The sequence below is a fragment of the Pararge aegeria genome, chromosome Z (assembly GCF_905163445.1).
Source record: "Pararge aegeria chromosome Z, ilParAegt1.1, whole genome shotgun sequence".
Lineage (NCBI taxonomy): Eukaryota > Metazoa > Arthropoda > Insecta > Lepidoptera > Nymphalidae > Pararge > Pararge aegeria.
The window spans coordinates 14,132,784-14,153,160 of NC_053208.1; the positions used below are offsets into that span (position 1 = coordinate 14,132,784).

The window sequence follows — 20,377 nt, forward strand, 5'->3', positions numbered from 1 at the left end:
TAGGTATGGAAGGGATCCTGGAGAAATCGAGGGAACTCTTCAAATATTATAGGTACACCAATAGCGGTTCGAGTATATTTTAGAGTAACTTGTGCATTTTCTTTCGAATAGCACCGTTCGGTCAAGTGACACTGATGTTGGAGACCACGGAAGATAACCGGAACTATACAATAATACTACACGGGTTGCATGTTGTACGATTATTTTGATCAGTACGCAATTTATGATCTTACAATAAAGGAACTAACTGATGGCGAAGTGCCGAGCGACCTCCTCAACCAGTAACGGCTTTGGGAAAAGCAATATTTTGTAAAAGGTAGAAGCAGTTGATATTTGATGATATTATAACGAAGACCACTGCAACCAATCAATTGAAAAAAAAAATTGTAAAACAACTAAAACGCAAGAAATAAATATTATCCACAACATTTTTAAGTCGGTGCCAAGTAAAATGTAGGAAATTACTAGGTACTTTCCTTAATATAATATAAAAGAATAACCGAAATACCGTAAAACTTTAACTAAGTAGGTTCTATTTTTTGTATGTTACATTACGATAGTATCTTATTAAATTAATATTATGAAAATTAAGCTTAATTTGCTATAACTACTCCGCGAAAAGCAGGACAATCTGTGTGGTGTAATTTATAATTTCTTCAATCCTTATACTCCACACCAAACAGATTTTTGGCAATGTACCCTCTACGCACGTTTCGCTCCGAAACCGGAGCATCCTCAGGAGATGTTGACTTTACAATGAATAATTGTTAAGTAAACATCAAAATATTTAAAAACGGTGAGCTTGACCGTGCAGGCTCGACTTTACATAAAATCAACTAAAGTAGATAGAGTCGCAGTTCAAAATATTTGGTTAAATCAGCAATGTTAGCAGTTAAATCAATATTATTAAATTAATTTATAAACTTGCCAAGACGTAATTTATTTTATGACAGTCTTGACACTTTTTTGGTTCATGAATTGATTGATCAATAATGCAATTAAATGCGAGGGTTAGGTACAGTGGCACATACATAGAGCGTTACCTGCTATCCGCGACTTTGTCGTCGACGTTTGACATCCGCGATTTTTTTGATTTTTCTTTAATTCCCTTGGAATCTTAAGTTTACCTGTCAAAAAAGTATCCTAAGTATAGTCCTCCAGTCAATGAATGAATATATAATAATAATTAAACGAAAATAATACAATATAGCAACATAATGTGTACATAGAAAGTTATATAAGTTACCCTTTCTTTGCTTTAACCGAGTAAAATCTAGTATACCGTCATTCTCGTATTCGGTCCAGAATACTAAGCAGGGCATTTAGATACCGTGAAAATGCTAGCTCATAGACATGGATACGTATTCAATGTGTCAGTACTTAAACGTGGAGATAGCGTACGGTTATCTTACCGTTCCTTCGGAATACAAAATGAGAATTGGTGCAGCCGCGGAAAGTAATCATTCCGATCCGGAAGATTCTATATATCGTTTTGATGTGATTGGCTTGCCAATTTATTAAACTTCCTGTATAACGTTATTATAGAGTTAAAAGAAATTCATAAAATGCTTTATACTAGTTTAATCGAAGGGGAATTACAAGTTGGACGTGTCTGAGTGTGTGTGTGTCTATCTGTGGCATCGTAACGCCCCAACTGTAAAAAAGATTTTGATTTTTTTTTTGGTGAATAAGTCGGTAATGTTCTTTACTATGTTTAAAAATCGGTGCACGGTGGTCGAAACCACAAAATGGCAAAGTACATTTTTTTCACAACTCCTTTAATATGGGTATCAAATGGGAGGGCTACTAGTAGATGAAATGTAAGTGTCAGCTCCCAATCTCTCGCAGCTCTTACAAAAGTGAATTCCCTTGGTTCAGCAGTGCAATATTTTTATTTACTACCCATATATTATTTATTAATTATAATTATATTTATTATTTATTTATTACATTATTTATTTTAATATATTTATATTATTGATTTAAGCATTGTTAAATAAAACCTTTAACGTAACGTAAACTGTACAAACTAACTTAATGAGCACAAAAATTGTACCCAACCATGCACTAAAAATTTACGATCTCAAAATGCTCCTGTAAATTTTCAGGAGTATAATTAGATTCCACTGAAATTTGCAATCAAATCGCAGACAACGAAGGCACGAAACAGCCTTTATTGGATTAATAAGCTCACTCTTAACGAGCGAAACCGCTGCGAATTTGCGTGTGATTGCAATCAATACTTGAATCGTATCTACAGTAGTGGTTTTTAATTTAATATAGGAGATAGGATTTATGCAGAACTGGCGAGTTTCGGAGATGTACCGCGGCTCAATTTTGAAAGATATCAAACGTGTTATCCGATATCAAAAAGGGGATACATTTATATCTCAGCTCAGAGTAGGTAAAGGAAAAAAATGTTAAAGCAACAGACACAATATCAAGACTCTAAAAATGTCTTCATCGCCAAGTATGAGGTTGGGGAAAATATTTTTCGCATTTTTTAAGAAAATTCAAAACATTTTTTAATATAGTTTATTTTCATTTAACTAGAGTATGTAGGTACCATTTTGATACATAGTCTTATTGCGGTTTTTTGATCCTCTCAGCCAAACTCTCTTAATTTTTGCTGAGTGGCTAAAGATGTGTGAGGTCAAGCGTTATCATGATGAAAAACCACACCCCTTCTGTTGATTAACTCCGGCCGCTTTCTCCCAACTTCTTGCTAATCTAATCTCATCAGTTGTTCGCAGTAGAGTTCAGAATCGAAATGATAATCGAATGAATAATGCCCTTCCATTCCCACCACACACACAGCATCACCTTGTTGCGAGTAAACCCGGGTTTCGCCACAGTCTGTGAAGCCTGACCGGCCTTTGGCCACAACCTTTTTCGCACGTTCTTGTCGTACATGATCCAATTCTCATCACCAGTTATAAGCTTCTTCAAAAATGGTTCGGTTTCATTACGTCGTAATAAAGAATCACAAATGAGTACACGGTTCATTCGGTTTCTTTTAGTGAGCTCGTGAGGTACCCAAATATCCAGCTTTTTCGTGTACCCAGTTTTTTTCAAATGCGCCAATACTGTTTTGTTGTCAACTCCCAGTTCTTCAGCTACGCTGTAACTACTGATACGCCGATCTTGCTCCACTTTTTCAAAAATGGCATCCATTTTATCCGTAACAGGGCGACCAGAGTGAGGTGCATCTTTAATATCAAATTTTCCGCTTAAACCAAATTTGTGCTAGTCTCATAGACGCTGCACTAGGTCCATAAACATCGCAAATTTTTTTCGCGTCTTGTGTTGCATTTTTGCCTTTTTTGTAGTAAAATTTTAAAATGTATTGAATTTCTTTATTGGATTCACTCATCTTCACAGTACGATAAACAAATAAAAATTACACATTTTCCTAATTTGAATTTGGAATTATCTTCTTTTAAATTAAAACTTTTTATGCTACCAAAACCAGCCATATACAAATAGTATAGCGATAGAGATTTAATACAAGTTCAAATATATTTTAATGCGAAAACTTGACTTTGTCTGCTGAATAAATTTTTATGTGGCTTAGATAAAAATTGATCCAGCATTTTCCAGGAAAATGTTTACAGGCTAAATAAAATACTTACTCCACTCCTTGTGACCTAAAAAAATTGCTTGCTTAAAAATGCTTTATAAAGTATACTAAATGAAGTAGCCCGTGTATTTGACAGTGTTTGTTTCGGTTAAAAATCTTTCAAAAACCTTTTTTTCCTTGCTTGTTAGAAGTAGTAGTAGTGGCTAGATAGTATTCTCTACACATCTCTAGGAAGCTACGTCTATTCGGAATTTTCGCAAGATCGGTTTAGCTGGTAAGTTGTGCTTTGGTAACAAAGATTTTTAGAAATCCCGCTGGAACGTTACCTAAGTAAATATTTCATGGAATAAAAGTATATCATGTCCACTTACGACACGTAAGTTTTACATTGGCCAAATGTCGTCAAAATCAATAGAGTGGTTGAGCGGTCTTAAGTCAAGAAAGAACATTAACAAAATAAGTAGGGTAAAGTTGAGTTATAATAACTGTAGAACTTTGAACGTACGCATACGTGCTAGATTGGGCGAACGGCCAATTCTAGGTAGAAATTAGATCCGGACATAAATTCACGTGGGACACTCTTCTATCTTCTGTGTGATCTGGCAGAGAGATCCGTTATCCCAAAGTTATTTATATCCGTTCTAAAGCACATATTCTGAAATTTAGGTTGGTAAAAAATCGGTGTAATAAAACATGGAACGTATTTAACACATCCAAAATTTTGTAGTCGATCCAGTTGGTACTAGTAGCGCAAGATCATAAAGGACAACCATTGATGCTACAAGTTCTCAGCGAATATAGCAAATCAGTGCTCTTAAAGATCAACATCCAAAAATTTTAAATATTTGGTGAATCAAAAGCTGCACTCACAACTGTTTGTGCTTTTTTGCTTATTCGTTGAACCGTGCCTTGCGTACTGCCAAGCGTATTCAAAACAATACTCTGGTAGCGAATAATAAAACTGTTGATGTTGAAAATTAATCATTTTAATTAATCCATATTCCATCAGTCCTGATGCCTCGTAATTTACTCGAATGCCCCATTGACTATGTTAATTAGAACGTAAATTGATATTTCCTGTTCGGCATATTATATGTTTTTTCCCCCTCAATCTGCAAATGCCTCAGTGGTCTGGCAGTTAGCATGGTTGGCTTAAAAACACGAATCCGAAGTGTGATTCATATGGTTGATTGATTGGGTCGATTCTGTCAAAACAATTATATGCATTAGTCTGGAGTTGGAGTTACGTGAAAGATTATGTCTATGGGAGCACGATAAGCGTCGAATTCCGGGTAGTACAACTCACATGAGAGGTACTTATTGCTAAAACAATGCAAAAACCTGCCTAAACGACTTACAGCAGCGAGCACGGTGCTTTTAAGTATGTCCTCATTTCTGAGTTTATCACGAAAGGATAGCTCGCTAAGTGAAGCCGAACCAAAAGTTATAACTGGTAACCAATTAGATGTAATAAAACATAATTTTGTGACATAACATTACATGTGAATCCGAATACGTTGGGTTTAAAACGGTTCATATTCCATGAGGATATTTTTTTGCTACATTCAATTAAATAAGCAATATGCAATTTTACTGCTCATTAAAGCAAGCTTAATTACAGTCGGGAATAAGCAATTATTGTTTATAATTTCGATTTGCATAGTTTATTTATGTGCACTGTGGTCTTATTGATAATTTATACGAATCAAGCTGAGCCGCCCTGGGGCTTCGCATGACTGACCTTATGTATTAAGGCCCGACTCTCAGAAGAATAAACCCAGTTCGCAATTAATTAAAAGCCATTCAAGAATCTAATTATACAGTCAGATTATGTTTCTCTGAAAGATTAATTCTGTGATCTACAAAATTTAGAGAAATCAGAGTGAAATATAAGTTTTAAGTGTTAATCTAGGCTAGTTGTAAAAGCTGAGTTTACCAACGTCTCTAGGCTGATGCAGAAAGACCGAAATGTTCGCATCCTCCTCGTTCTCATTATAAATGCCCATCTTTTTTTGCACTGACCTCTATTATACTTCTATAGTATAGTAGTAGATAATATATAATCATTGCTTTTTTGGCAATGGACTGCGGCAATCGGTTGCGTAAACTCCCGACTATATTTCTTGCGACCTACGTCTCTTCTTCCAGATAACTTTCCCATTGTTTTTATACTAGAGAACTATTAGCTGAAAGAATTTTTAGAAAAATGCATGCGTGCCTAAGCAAATTCGGTAAGCTTTGTAAGCTACTGTGCAATTCTAATAAACACAACCCCCCGTGCTGCGTAGCGTGCGTGTTGCGTAGCGTAGGTACTATGCACGTGTCGGTTTTTTACTCTAAAGTAAAGTTGTTATAAGTAAACGCTTAGATTGTTTTGAATTAGTTTATATGGAAAATTAAACATGCTTCTTTTAATTTTATATTTTTACTGGGTGATTCCTTATGAAATATATTTATGAACCCTTCAACAGTATATCGTTATTCGTTTACACGTTGTATGTTGCTAAAAGGTGTTGATATTATTTTAAACTTGTTCAAGAGATTACTTAACAGATTAAAACAAAAAGTGGCAATTTGCAATCTCATTTTATTTATATGCATTGTTTGTTAGTAATAAATATTCATTTATAATGAGCACTACTGGATAACTGTATTGGGTAAGATTTGTACAACAATATTTAAACTTATGGAATTTTGATAGAAGTAAAACAAAACGGTGCATTATAAATTATTTATCACATGAATTTATTCTTTATAATTTTTTCACCATGATCCTCAAACTGCTTCTTTTTTATCCAAATTTTTTCGGCATCTGGCAATCCTGCAAATGTCGCTCCGCCTAACCACGCAACAGCATATGGTTCGGACGAAGTGAGAACTGTAACAGGGTTGTCAATCGCGCCCTGTAATTCAATCCGTAATCTCTCATTTATCCCCGGTACGGTTGACATTCCCCCACAGATTACAATGGCTTCACATAATTCCGATCTCAACTCAGCGTCACATTTCAGTGCAGCTGTGACCACGGCGTCATGTAATGGTAGACAACTTTTATTATTATCGTTAAGTATACCTGGTTGGAAAATTTGCTCCACAGCCATAAAAGCCTCATTGCTAACATCTATTTCATCACCACTTGGTAATTTGTATATTTGTTTCCGTATTGACATAGCACAGTTAGGAGTAGCATATAAGCATTGGTTTTTTATATCCTCGATGTCTTCAAGAGAACGAATTTCTTTCAAGAGATTACGCTCCCCTAGAGATTTTTTTATATAATCAGATATTTGAAAACCAGCTATACCTGTTTGCATATGAGCATAGTGGACTATACTGCCTTCAAAAATTGGTACTATATCTGTTGTATCATAACCAATATCTACACAGATACCTGTTGTTAAACCAGATCCGTACATCGACAATACGGGCTGAGACTGAATACAAAGTGCAGGACAGTTTAGAGTCTCAAAGAAAATTTCACAGCATTTTACTCTGTAAGAAAAATGTTAAAAAGAAACTTTAGCTTGTATTTGTTTGTAACTTCAAACAATTTACAAGAAAGTCACTTCGTAAAATTGGTATTATTATTTAGAATACCAAAACAATAGATGTACAAATGTATCGAAACTTCTATAACCTGTAAAATATTTTGCAATAAAATAACATAATCAATCGAAGAAAAATTATAGTTATCAATTACAGTACTTTTCTGACATGGTTGACGTCGCTCCACAGGCTAAGATAACAGCACGGTCTTCTGGCGCGACTTTTAACTCTCGATAAAATACATGGTGCCAAATCCTTTCCATATTGTCCCAGTGCTCTATTTTACCACGCACTACGGGATGGTCGACCTCCAAGTTCACAACTTTCGCTGCTGCTTCATCACCTATGTAAACGTCGTAGTATTCACGTCCATACCCCCCGTTCAAGTAGTTGGGTCGCCCAACGAGTGTGCGAAAAATGGTTACGGGATGGTTGTCGCATGAGAAACCAGCTTTTATATTAAAACTGCCATTATCAATCACAACAGAAGGTTTTTCAAAAGACCTGTAAGTTTAGTGTTATTTAATTTCACATTTCTTAATTGTTTTTTTCATTTGAATACGTGTATTAATCGTAGTAAAGTAAACCTACATTTAACATAAATAATGTCCTTTATTCTTCCTTGATCAATTTAACTTGTGACATAACTACTCATTTTACGCCTACGTGTCTTTTTTTCTATTTATTTGCGAAAATTTGGTGATAATGGACTAAATTCTCTTTTTTCATAGTTCTCGTACCCGACCTCTATAATAGATCAATGGTTCAAGCTCACTTCAAGCCACTGAACTCTATTATTGCACTTTCAGCAAATGTATGATTTTCATCGATGTTACCCATGTCCAAAGAGGATACAAACACTAAGATATACCGGCAACTTCAAATGCATGGAATATATTCAATATCAGTTGTGCTTGGTTGTAAAAAGGTAGCAAATAATACCTACTCCCCACGAATAGGTCTGGCGAGCATTTAAAAATTATAGGTTTATATTATTTCAACATATAGTTTAGTAAAGCAATTGAAAGTCATCTCTCTGTTTCAGGAAACAAATTGAAAGAGGAATTTTTGAAAATATTATTAAAATTAAGAAATTATAAAACTACTATACTGATAAAAACCCTACTATATAACTTTACGATATTGGTTTAAAGGAAATTAAAAGACCACGAGAAGAAGAGACAGTTTTAACAACTGTTTGAATATTAACCGATTTTTTTTTTGTGTAAGTCTAGTAATGTCCGGCGACTTCGTCTGAATGCATGTACTTCCGAGCAAAAAGGAATCCTAGTTATATATATATATATATATACTAGCGGACCCCAGCGCCATCTGTCGGGCTGATTTGTGAATCTAAACCATCCAGGGTGCCACCCAAACGCATACCGAAAAATTCATTCAAATCGGTCCGGCCGTTTAGGAGGAGTTCAGTGACATACACACGCACACAAGAAATATATATATAAAGATATAGGATTCCTTTTTGCTAGATATATATATATATATATATATATACTACCTGTTGCCCGCGACTTCGTCTGCGTTTGATTTTGTTTTTAAAGTATTCAGTATCGCTAAGCCTTAAATGAGTATAGTTGTATATACATATAACATGTGACTGTCAATTAATTATAGACAAATAATTTGCAATAAAATAAAATTGTGACTATAATTAAAGATCTAAGCTATCCTATCTCTTAAGTTGGACCAGACTGCTCACGGTGTGCCAATTTAATTTAAAATCGGTTAAGTAGTTTAGGAGTCCATCGCGGACAAACATCGTGACAGGAGATTTATATATATTAAGATATATATATATATATAAATATTTTATCATTATCAATAGCCTGTTAACGTTCCCTAGCTGGACAGAGGTCTCCTAACTCATAGGTGATAGGGTTTTAGAGCATAGAGTCACCAAGCTTTTGCAGTGCGTGTTGGCGGTCTTTAACGATTAGGTTACGGGGTAAACGTGGAGGTAAGAGAGGGAACTCCGACAAACGTGGAAGTGACGGCAAAGTGGTTTATATACTAAAATGTCATATATTTATTTACTCAGGTATAGTTTAGCTTTAATTAACTTTCTTAAAATCGGTTTAGCATCTAGTTCAGCAGATAATTCATCACAAAAACAAAAATCCGGTATTGAATTGGATGGCTCTTGTTTCGAAATAGAAGTGAATACCTACCTATATAGAAATGCTAAAATGGATATAAAATTAAAATAATTATTAAGTAAATTATAAAGTTTAATAAAATTTATAATGAACTTTTTCCACTCCAACATCTTCATATTCCTTTCTCGTCATCGAGAAACCTGTCGTTGACTTTAGCGAGGCCAAGATAGATCCGCCAGCCTAAATAGAATAATGTCTCGTGGGCATTGCATCAACATTCGCCCTTATTCCCGGTAACTCACTAACCCTCCTAGATAATTCAACACTTAAACGTTCTGGCAACCCTTTAAACATACTTGACCCTCCAGAAATTACTACATTATCGAAAAATAATGCTTTATAATCTATATCGCATTTTTTTATGCTGGAGCAGATAGCATCCACTATATTAGGACAACTTAACCCTTGTAAAGAGGGCTGAAACATAACTTCAGGGCACTCGAATCTTTCTTTGCCTACAAGAATATGCTGACCATCTGGAAGATTAAATTTGATAGTATCTCTTGAAGTTTTTTTTAATTCTTCTTCATAATCAATGGCAACATAACACAGATCAGCCTGAAATATAATACATATCATTAAAAAAACATAAATAAGTTTTATCTTACCTAGGTAGGTATATAAATCTTTTAACTAAACTACGAGTAAATTGGCTAGTCTTAAAATAATACTAACGTTATCTTCAAATAACAATAAAAGGGATCCCATTATTAATTGTTTTTTTCACTACTTATTTAAAACAACTTTTATACTCTGTCTGTAGCCTGGTGGGAGGTTTCGGCCTTGGCTAGCTACCAATTTACCGACAAAGACGTGCTGCTAAGTGATTTAGCATTCCGGTTCGATGTCGCGTAGCAACGGATTAGGGGTATTGGTATAATATAACTCCAATACTCCTATTAGGTTAACCCGCTACCATCATGTGAGATTGTGGTCAAGGGCAAACTTGTAGCACAATAGAAAACAAATGGATACGGATATTTGTGTGCAGCAAATTGTCTGGCTGTTACGATTTATTTTACCTGCAAATACATTTTATTTTTTGCCCGATAATGCATTTTTAGTCTTCGACCTTACATATTGAAGTCGTTGCCTTACAATATAGTGTAATATATAGTAGACGAATAATAAAATCTGGATAAAAACAACTGATTTTTGACGTCACCCACACTGTGCTGCGTACAGAATGATTAAAATTTGCAGCAATTAAAGTACTGTGTTATTATTTGTAGCGCATTTATAGCGTAAGAGCCGTTCCAGCTTCTTCACCCGTTTTTGCTACCTGTTAAATAAATAACTGCAAACGAAGAATGTATTTTTCTATTACACCAAATGTGACACCCAGATATGTTATAATAATATCTACTAACTTTAATATTTTCCAGTATATCTCTCTCAACATGTGTCGTAAATGAGTAGCCAACCGCGTCTAACATTTGTTGAAGGCGTGTTGTTAAAAAATCCCCGGCTATGTTAGAGCAAACCGTGGCGTGCTTAAGAGGGAATCCTTCAAAGACTGGTGAAGCGTACGAACAAGAATAGCCATTCTCCCAGACTACTCCAGAAGTCCTACCACTGGCGTGTAATACCAGTGCTGATGATGTCGCCAAATGAAGACTATTAATCGCGAATGATTCAAATAGTATCTCTGCTATTCTTTCTCTGAAAGTTAAATATTGTCAGCATTTCTGCTTAATTACTGCTTCTAATGACTTAACTCTCATTCCAAACTCGACATATCAATGACGATCCTTAACTTAAGTTACAGCAAGATTATTTGGCTTATTATAACACAAGTATAAGTATTCAACGGGTTTAGAGTTACATTATGTCTCTGAGACCTCTCTGTGACACCGAAAACTAAATAGTTTATACTGAAAGAAATCAGATACAGTCCTAACATCACATGCAAAATTACAATCACGTGACTCCTGTCACTTAGTTAGGTACGCGTTGCGTAGCTTAGGTTATGCACGTGTCACTCTTTCATCTTCAATAAGGTTGTCATAAGGAAACACTTAGAATGTTTTGAATTCGTTTGTATGGAAAAAAAAATATGTTTCTTTTAAGTTTATATTTTTACAGGGTGATTCCTTATGAAATATACTTATGCATCCTTTAATATTATTTCGTTATTCTGTTACACGTTGTAATGTTGCTAGTTTTAAACAACATTATACCTACTTGTCTGATTTTCCAATAAGAGGATGCATTGCTACCAATATTTGTGATTCTTCTGGTGCAACATGAAGCTCTCTATAAAATATGTGATGTAAAAGTTTCTCCATTTCATCCCAATTAGTTACCATTCCATTGTTTATCGGCCATGATAATTTGGAAATCCCTCTCTTCAGCATCGCTTCATGGCCAAAGTAAACATCGGGTACACAATCCAGCAAACCATCCTGACGGAAACTAAGAACCACGTTTTTATTAATAAAGTAATCTAACCTAATTGATTTTAAGCTTAGGTACTGATTTTTTTTTAGTTACCGCCCCACAGTTGTCGGTATAACACATCTAGGAAAAGATTCTCCAGCAAATCCTGCCTTTGTTGTTTGAGATCCTGCATCAATAACTACCGTCACAATATCGGCAGAAGCCATTTTCATTAGTAGTCATTTAACAATTCGAATTAATGATAGTGCATGACCCTATAGATTACTTAAATTATAACGCTTTATGTAAAACCTTGTTATCAAAATTATTTTTTCTATTTGAGTAAGAGTGACTTGTCTCACTTACGAGGGGCCGAGTGCGAATCCCAGCAAGCAGCTTAACATTCTAAGATATGTGCTTTTAAAGTAATTAAAATATCAGTTGCCAAAACGGTGAAGGAAAATATCGTGAGGAAACCTGCATGCCTGAGAGTTCTCCATAAAATTATCACTGGACCAGCTTGGTCGACTACGGACTAAGCCCTTTCTCAATGTGGGAGGAGCCCCATGCCCTGTAATGGGCCGATAAAGGGTTGACATGATGATATTACTACTTACTACTAACAGCTTCGTTGGTCGAATGGTCAATATTTTTTTTCTGCGGGTTCATTTCCCAGGTCGGGCAAAATATTGTTGGGTATTGGGGTTAATACAGCCCGGAGTTATGAAATTAATTTGATCCGACTCTGTGCTTCAGAGATCCTGTTACGGCGTACTTATTCACTAAGATATTATAATAGAAATCGCTATAAAGCACACTAACTGGAGTTAAAGTTTGGTGGATTAAAGTTCTTTAATCCTATCTCCTATTAGATATGATCTCAGGTCTGTGTTCTGTATAGCCGTCCCAGGTCCCAGGAGTGTATAGCCGGTGAATAGTGATGGTACAGGTTTGCTAATTCCATCAGAGCATAGTAGCAATATTTGCTATGTAAGTAACGTGTTAGAAGAGGCGAAATGATTGTTTAAACTTATCTATACGTCTATAGGTATCAAGTCTGTGTCTATTATTTACAATAGAATATATTTTTATTGCTTATACTGCGTTAATTTTTTGATGTTACGAGTATACATATTGCCACTTTCTGGTGTTGAATCATCGATCAATTTACCTATATAACTAGTTAAGAGTTTATTTCGCATTTGACTATTCACTATTCTAAAAACTCGATACTAAGTAATTAAAATCCTTAACAAAAGTATTTGTTGATGTTATAAAATGCCTTACCTACTCATAAACCAAACTGTTTACCAATTTTTTAATACATTTCATCCTTACAAAAAAGTTAGTTTATTATAAAGGCAATCTTATGTAGCCTTGCAGTTTACAGCATGTTATTTGGTTGCATAAAGACGATGGCATCAATTTCGCTGGGACAAATGTGATAAATATTTACTTGAAAAAAACTATTGCTGGCTTCATGATTCCCGTTTTGCCCCGTAAAGTGCGATAGGGACAGAAGTAGCTCAAACCGATTTTACCTATAAAAATTTGACGAAATCGCGTTTCGTATTCCCTCGTTTCCTCAAATCTGATTCAATTTTTTTTGTTATAAAAAGTTTAGGAATGTTTATGTGAAGGTTCCACTTCCTTCCATGTTACTTTTTTTTCAATCGGTCTTCGAGTCCTATGAAGGTGTCGGTAAATAGGGTGAATTATCGGTAATTTTAGAGGATCAGATTTTCTAAAGTATTTAGCTTTTCTCTTGAGAAGAAAAGAAATGTTAAGGATATGGCAACCCTTTTATTTTACAAAAACAAAATTATTGCTCTAGAGGCATGATCCAGGAACAAAATAGAGGAAATACTCATTTGTATGGATAATCACGCTGTACTTTCCACTTAAGGGTTGTATAGGTAGGTCGATTAGGATTAAATAAGTATATTAAAGTTTTTCTTTTCAAGTTTATCTACAAAGTATATTTTCTGAAAAACACGACCAAAAAACTTTCAAAAACTCGATCGTTCATTTACGTAGGTACCTGCGTATTGATGAAAAAATAAAATATCGAGTATCGGAGCTTTCCTGAATGTTTTAACCCATTATTAAAAAATAAACGAACACATTTCATGTTTTATTTTATAAATGTTCTAATAGGTATCATATTCTCAACCAATACATGCCGGCTCTGATCCGGTTGTAATCCGGTAAAGTCTCGGTAGGACCAACAGCAGCAATTACTGGGCACTTGTCATAAATATATTTAGAACACAAGCTCTTAATGTCTGTGTTCTTTAATTTATTTTTATCATTAAATAGTTCAGCCAAAGATTTCCAGTTAGATGTGTACAATAATTGTAAACCGATATCCTTACAAGAACGGATCACACCAGCTCTACTATTAGCCAATTTATATTTAGCCAAGTTTATTGCTCGCTCGATGTCACTGTTGCCTACAGTAGTACACATTTGCATCCACTGATCTTGTATGTTAGCAATCATATCATCTAAACCCATCCTGTCTCCGACAAAGTATATTCCCCATAGACCTGTGTCCTGGTATGCTATATAAAAAGATTCAAATTTCTCGCATAGCTTAGACGTAGCCGCTGCACGGGCTAATGGGGAACCATGTCTGTCAGTCCCACCTTGAGTTCTTTCCCAGGATCCTGTTAAACAGTTTGCTACAAAAAGTGGCAAATATTCTGGGCTATTATAACCTGGTGCTTCAATGCCAAGAGCGACATGCGCAAAGGGGATTGAATCGTCGCGGTAAATAATTGAGGAACCCGTGAAACGTCTTGGTCCAGGGTCCGCACACTTGGAAACAAATGGCGTAAAATTTGCGAGACGGGTGTTGATTTCGCACATGTTTGTTTTATGTGATACACGGCCTGTCGATACAAAAAGTAGTCGATGTGGTTGGTAATTGTCTGCAATGAAATTACGTATCATATTTCGATCAAAATTCTTCCTGTTACTAATTGGACCAATAACGCTTTGACCGAGGCTCGTTCCTTGAAAAGCAGTTTGTTTTAAATAATCAAAAACAACAGATTTAGGATTCTTATCTTCATCGAACGCTTCTGAATCAACACACTCTTTCTGTAGCTCTATCTCTAAATCAGATAATTCAAGATCTGTTAAAATTTTCAGTAGGACATCGACACATTCAATTGCATTTTCCGCGGAACTCATGGCAGTAAATACCTGATATTCCCTTGTAGTCTGGACCGTTAACTTTGTACCACTACTTCTGATATTCTCTTGCAATTTGGATTTAGACAAAGAGTTGAAGCCTTGATATGCGAGGTGTTCTATAAAATGAGTTATACCATGATTGCACACATTTTCAAATCTCGACCCTGTTTTAACAAAAAGCGAAGTACACGCTAAAAATGAGTCTGATTCTTGACTAGCTACACGTATTCCATTTGCTAGTTCCGCTACATGAACCTGAGAAGAAAATAGCTGTTGGCCATGCCGTATGCTAATGTTAAATCGTTCATGATTGAAACGTTTAAATAATGAATTAAGTAAAGATTTTAACATGTTTATCGCAAAAACTATCGCGTAGTTTTAAATTCTAACTAAGTACACCGTTTGTTGTGACCAGATTGATTAATCAATTTAAAAGTATTCTGTCTGCTGATCCCAAAAGTCACTTTCTATGGTTATTAAACAAATACGTCATACTTGACACACTTGATTATCAATGGACAACACTTACCTTATTATAATAATTATAATAGACTAAACGCAGGATCTTTGCCTAATAAAGTTATACCTCGCAAGCAGTAACTCTTTGGCAATACTCGATTGATGCGAAAAAAAGAGAAGAATATAGGTACATTTGGAAATACCCATAGTATTCCTGTTTTTCACTTACCTCTTCTATCTAGAAGTCAGTACTTGTTACACTTGAAAACTAATTGCCCGCGAATTCGTCCCACGAAAATTTTACCACGATTGCCTATGTCTGTCTCTAGAAAGCATGTAGGTAAATGCAAATTTTCTGAAAAACAGTTTAGTGGTAAAAATTACAGAGGGCCACAAACATGCATATTAATAATCATACAATAAGAAGGTATTAAACTTTTAAAGCTGTTTCAATAAATCTCGTCCTTAAAGGCTCTTCAAGAAATCTTTTTTTTAAACAAACTTTAATCTTAGTAAGTGGTTTAATGTTGTTGTTTGAAAAATTCGGACCAACAACAACTATAAATAGGTTCCTAAATTGTAGGATAATCGGATAGATCGAGATTTTGCGAAAAATCTAGGACCAATGCATGGGAGCGGATAATTGAAAGTTGCAACTCGCACACAAAACCTACCAATTTACATTCACACAGGAATTTTATCTTTTATCTTTTTTAAATAATCCTCAATTACCAAATGGAACCTAAGGACACATTCATTTTTACGTTCTTACCAGACCTGAGATTTTGTTAACAAACTTGAGAAAATAATGGAAATCCTTCTTAAGCTAAGAAGGATATCCACGTAAGTTGGTAGTTTTGTGTGGGAGTTGCAACTTCAGATTACTCGAAAAAGATAGCGTTATTTAAGTTAAATGAAGGTCCATCTATCTAAAAATGTGAACCCATGGACGTCCACTGCTGGAAATAGGTATTTTGTAGGGCCTTCCAAATACCACGATCTTGTGCCTCATGGCTATCTGCGACTATTTTAATGTCATCCGTCTGCCTCGTCGGTGGTGTAAGTACCAACGCTGCGTTTACCTGTGTGATGTCGTCATTCCAGCACCTCGGGACCCAATCCGTTCTCCAAACTATATGCCACACAAAAAAAATCCAAGCAGACCAGGGGCCATACATGGTCTTCTATAATACTCATAAAATTCTTTTCTTTATACACATTCGAGCTATGTATATTTTTTTTTTACAGTTATTTTAACAGATATAATCAGATAGGAGGTATGTGGCTATATACAAACTATTTCATACAAACCAAAAATTTACCTAAGACGTAGATAATATCTGTTTTTGTTTTTATTGCATTGCAATGGCATTACATGACAGAACCTATCAAGGGTATCTATTTATTTAGATTTCAAATAGACAAAGCCATAAACAAGAATTGAATTGAATACCTATATATTTCTACTCTCCGATTATTGAAATTATTAAAAGAAGTTATAAGATTATACTTATCGTGCAATCCACCAAAGGAAAATGCTTAGGAAATTCTGGAGCCCGATTAAAAATTACTTTCGACACCATACATGTAATGTTTCTAACTCTCATTTTTTAGGAAGTTTCCCAGCTACACAATGTTCAATGCTTGGTAATGGATTAACTATAGCGACGGAAGCGCGTGAAAGCTCGAATGTGTGCTTGGGGTTTTATATTGGCAGTGGATCTAGGTACGAGGATGACGCAAGTAATGGGTTCACACATTTTTTTGAGCACATTGCCTTCAAAAGTTCTATGAAAAGAGCCAAGGCAGCTCTTGAAGGCGATATATCTAAAACAGGAGCCCAGTTCAAATGCTTTACAACTCGTGAATTTACAGTCTATTACGTAGAATGCCTTGCACGAGATTTAACATGCACAGCAGATATTTTGTTTGATTGCGTCTTTAACAATGCGTTTGCAAGTGATGAAATAGAAAAACAAAAACAAGTAGTTTACCAAGAAATGTTAGACCACGATGACTCTTCGGTGAATGTTTTGTATGATTATTTACATTCAACAGCCTTTCAAGGCACTCGATTAGCACAGCCAGTTATGGGGTCTAGCAAGAATCTATTCAGTGTAACTAATTCCTATTTGTGTAATTTTGTCACTAAAATGTATATCCCACAGAGAACAGTGCTGGTAGCTGTTGGTGGCATAACACACGAGTCTGTAGTAAGTTTAGGTGAAATGTATTTGAGCCATGCACCGAATGCAGTACCAATAGACCTCGGTCCGAAGAGGTATACAGGTTCCGAGATTGTTTACAGAAATGATTCAATGCCAGTAGCCCATGTGGCAATTGCTGTAGAAGGACCATCAGTTTCTGATGAAAATAAACTTGTAATGGACCTTGTTACTTCACTAATTGGAGGATGGGATCTGTCCCAGCCGAGTGGAGCAAATCACGGAACTCGTATAGCCCACTTCGTCTCTGCGGGTGGTCTGTGTGAATCATACAAAGCTTTCAATTTACACTATCAAGACACCGGATTATGCGGCATTGAATTTATGTCACCGCGACTTGAAACCGATGACATGGTACTGACCATCCAAGAGGAATGGATGAGATTATGCTATATGATAACTGATGGTGAATTAGTGAAAGCAAAAAATGAACTAAAGTCTAAAATACTAACTAAAGTGCAAACTACAACTGGCGCTTTTAATGACATTGGTAAATATGTATTCCAAACTGGTGACCGACCTTCCATTTATGAACAAATGATATCAATTGATAATATAACGGCAGACAGATTTAAAAAAGTTTGTGAAGAATATTTCTATGACAAATGTCCAGTGGTTGCTGGTATAGGGGCGACTGAAGGGTTATTGCAATATCCCAGAACCCGAGATTGGATGTATTGGTTACGAGTTTAAAAGCTATAACTTAAACCCTAAGAACCAATTAAGAGATTGCAATATAGAGCATCGTCGGAAAAATATTGATCGATTCTTTACAAACCAAATATCTACCGGTCGATAAAATTTAATAATTTTTGACACAGATGTAGCTTGGCCTGGATTATCATAATATACACTTTATTTATTGGGAAAACAAAGGCTACCCACGTGATTTAAAATAATTTCAGGCGAGCTGAACTTAAATTAACTTTTTAATATTTTTATTATTAAAATGTAAAATATATTCCTCCTAGAGAAAATGACAATGTAATTTGTCATAATATTCAGAGAAGGAATAATAAAACTCAATTTAAGTATAAAATTATAATTTATTATTTCGAGTAGAGCTAAATTAAAAAATATTATAAAACGATCATGAGTATAAACGAGTATAAAGGTTTTGATAAAACAATATTTGAATACACTCATCGAAACTTTGGAATGTACAGACGTGATTACCGATCTGAGACACAACGGAGTAAATTAATATTAAAATGAGAATTAATTTTACGCTTAGCACCGTTTTTTTTTAAATCCACTATACACAATAGGTGTAAAGTAAATAAAGTAGCTCGCAGAAATGTAGGTCTTGGGTTTCCAAACGTGTACACAGATACGGCATATTTTAGACCGCTAATATTATTATAATGAACCAAATAAGTTATCCGCAAATTCAAAAATGCAAAAAAATTGAAAACATTCAAATTCAAAATGCATTTATTTCAAGTTTGCTTTATATAAGCACTTTTGAAACGTCAAGTCTGTCTGTTTGTAGTGACTCTACCACCGGTTCGGAAGGCAGATTCTCCTGTGAAGAAGCCGGCAAGAAACTCAGCAGTTGCTCTTTTCCAATATCGACAACTTACATTTTAAAATTCTTTTTTCTATCTTGTGAGATGCGAAAAAAGAAAGCGGAGCCGGATGCTTCCAAGCAACCTTGTCAAATGGTGCCAATAACTAAGCGTATAATTAAATCTCAATGCAGTTATATAAAAACCATGGTACACATAATCTTCTGTTCAAATTTTGCACAAACAATCAGAGATCCGATATTGTTCATTGTTAATCGTTGTGTTGAAATATAATTGATACGCTACATACGAAACTTTGTATCACGGGTTTTTATATAAACTTTTTGACAAACCAAAGTATGCAAATACAATAAATCAAAACAACATGGCATTCTAGAATACTTAATTGATACACAGAAAGAAAATACTATAGTTTAGACGAATAAAGGTGACAATTATCCGCACAGATCGGTAAAAATCACAAAGAGATTTGTTCATAAAATAATATATGTTCCCTTAAGGTTCCTACACTTTAGGACAAGCCACGCCGCAACAAATTATATATCTAAAAACCTGCTATAGGAAAGTCAATACAAAATGTACAAAACATATGAATGTACATTGTATATAGCCTATCCCACATCAAAGCGGGTGCTGTCAATAGGTGATTGATTTTTGCAATGCGTGGCCTTGCACTAACGTGCGTGAACCTTACAAGTCCTATAAAATATAAAATCACAACAGTAGAGAGCATCGCGAGTGTTTTTAAAAACGAAATAACTATAAGAAATGTATCCATATAGAAGTAGAAGATTCATACAACCTACGTAGATTACACATTTTCAAATTGTTAATATTATCGGAATATAAAAACTACTGGGGAAAATTGTAAACTTGATAAATGCAGTGTTTTTTTTTCTTTCTACTTTTATAAATTCATGAGTTTATTTTGGCGGGGTCAATTGCACAACGTATTTGCAATCACAACTCCTATTATGCTTGAGTAGGTTACGAATCGTAACTTAAAGTATATATTGAACGTAAACGAACCTTTCGAGTAATCAATTCGAAATACGCACACCCCCTTATTTTCCATGAAATAAAAAACCTAAACATCACTTCATTATCTTCATCATCATCATCGTTATTTTGCAATAATTGATTAGCCCAAACAATAACTCGTACAGACGTGGCCAGCTTTTTTTTATCTGGATAGTACTATTTGAGCACGTTGATTTTGTTGGAAAACATTAATATTAGTATCTCCTCAAGGATATGGAAAACATCATAAATAAATTAATT

At 34.9% G+C, this 20,377-nt stretch overlaps 4 protein-coding genes across 4 annotated transcripts; 1 reads left to right on the top strand and 3 right to left on the bottom strand.

Annotated features, from left to right (window-relative positions):
- Positions 1-6,302: 6,302 nt before the first annotated feature.
- Positions 6,303-7,746, bottom strand: LOC120636434 (actin-like). Its single transcript, XM_039907912.1, has 3 exons — positions 7,718-7,746; positions 7,286-7,630; positions 6,303-7,072 (listed from the first exon to the last, which is right to left on the bottom strand). Coding segments are annotated over exons 1-3 (1,104 nt in total). The 5' UTR covers positions 7,720-7,746; the 3' UTR covers positions 6,303-6,315.
- A 1,667-nt stretch (positions 7,747-9,413) lies between these two features.
- LOC120636453 (actin-2-like) lies at positions 9,414-11,918 on the bottom strand. Its single transcript, XM_039907933.1, has 4 exons — positions 11,797-11,918; positions 11,488-11,718; positions 10,674-10,965; positions 9,414-9,861 (listed from the first exon to the last, which is right to left on the bottom strand). The coding sequence occupies exons 1-4, from the start codon at positions 11,913-11,915 to the stop codon at positions 9,484-9,486; spliced, it is 1,020 nt and encodes a 339-aa protein (XP_039763867.1). The 5' UTR covers positions 11,916-11,918; the 3' UTR covers positions 9,414-9,483.
- Positions 11,919-13,842: 1,924 nt separating this feature from the next.
- LOC120636576 (cytochrome b-c1 complex subunit 1, mitochondrial-like) lies at positions 13,843-15,234 on the bottom strand. Its single transcript, XM_039908114.1, has one exon. It carries the CDS (start codon positions 15,232-15,234, stop codon positions 13,843-13,845), a length of 1,392 nt encoding a protein of 463 aa, XP_039764048.1.
- A 1,548-nt stretch (positions 15,235-16,782) lies between these two features.
- On the top strand, positions 16,783-18,462 carry LOC120636418 (cytochrome b-c1 complex subunit 1, mitochondrial-like). The gene has a single exon (XM_039907892.1). It carries the CDS (start codon positions 16,878-16,880, stop codon positions 18,258-18,260), a length of 1,383 nt encoding a protein of 460 aa, XP_039763826.1. The 5' UTR covers positions 16,783-16,877; the 3' UTR covers positions 18,261-18,462.
- Positions 18,463-20,377: the final 1,915 nt, after the last annotated feature.

Coding starts and splice junctions, on each gene's coding strand:
- LOC120636453 (XM_039907933.1), bottom strand. CDS start 11,915: ATGAAAATGGCTTCTGCCGATATTGTGACGGTAGTTATTGATGCAGGA. Junction 10,966..11,487: donor CTTATTGGAAAATCAGACAA/GTAGGTATAATG, acceptor TTTAACTTTCAG/AGAAAGAATAGCAGAGATAC. Junction 9,862..10,673: donor ATATACTGGAAAATATTAAA/GTTAGTAGATAT, acceptor ATTATATTTCAG/GCTGATCTGTGTTATGTTGC.
- LOC120636576 (XM_039908114.1), bottom strand. CDS start 15,234: ATGTTAAAATCTTTACTTAATTCATTATTTAAACGTTTCAATCATGAA.
- LOC120636418 (XM_039907892.1), top strand. CDS start 16,878: ATGCTTAGGAAATTCTGGAGCCCGATTAAAAATTACTTTCGACACCAT.
- LOC120636434 (XM_039907912.1), bottom strand. Junction 7,073..7,285: donor ACGTCAACCATGTCAGAAAA/GTACTGTAATTG, acceptor TTTTTCTTACAG/AGTAAAATGCTGTGAAATTT.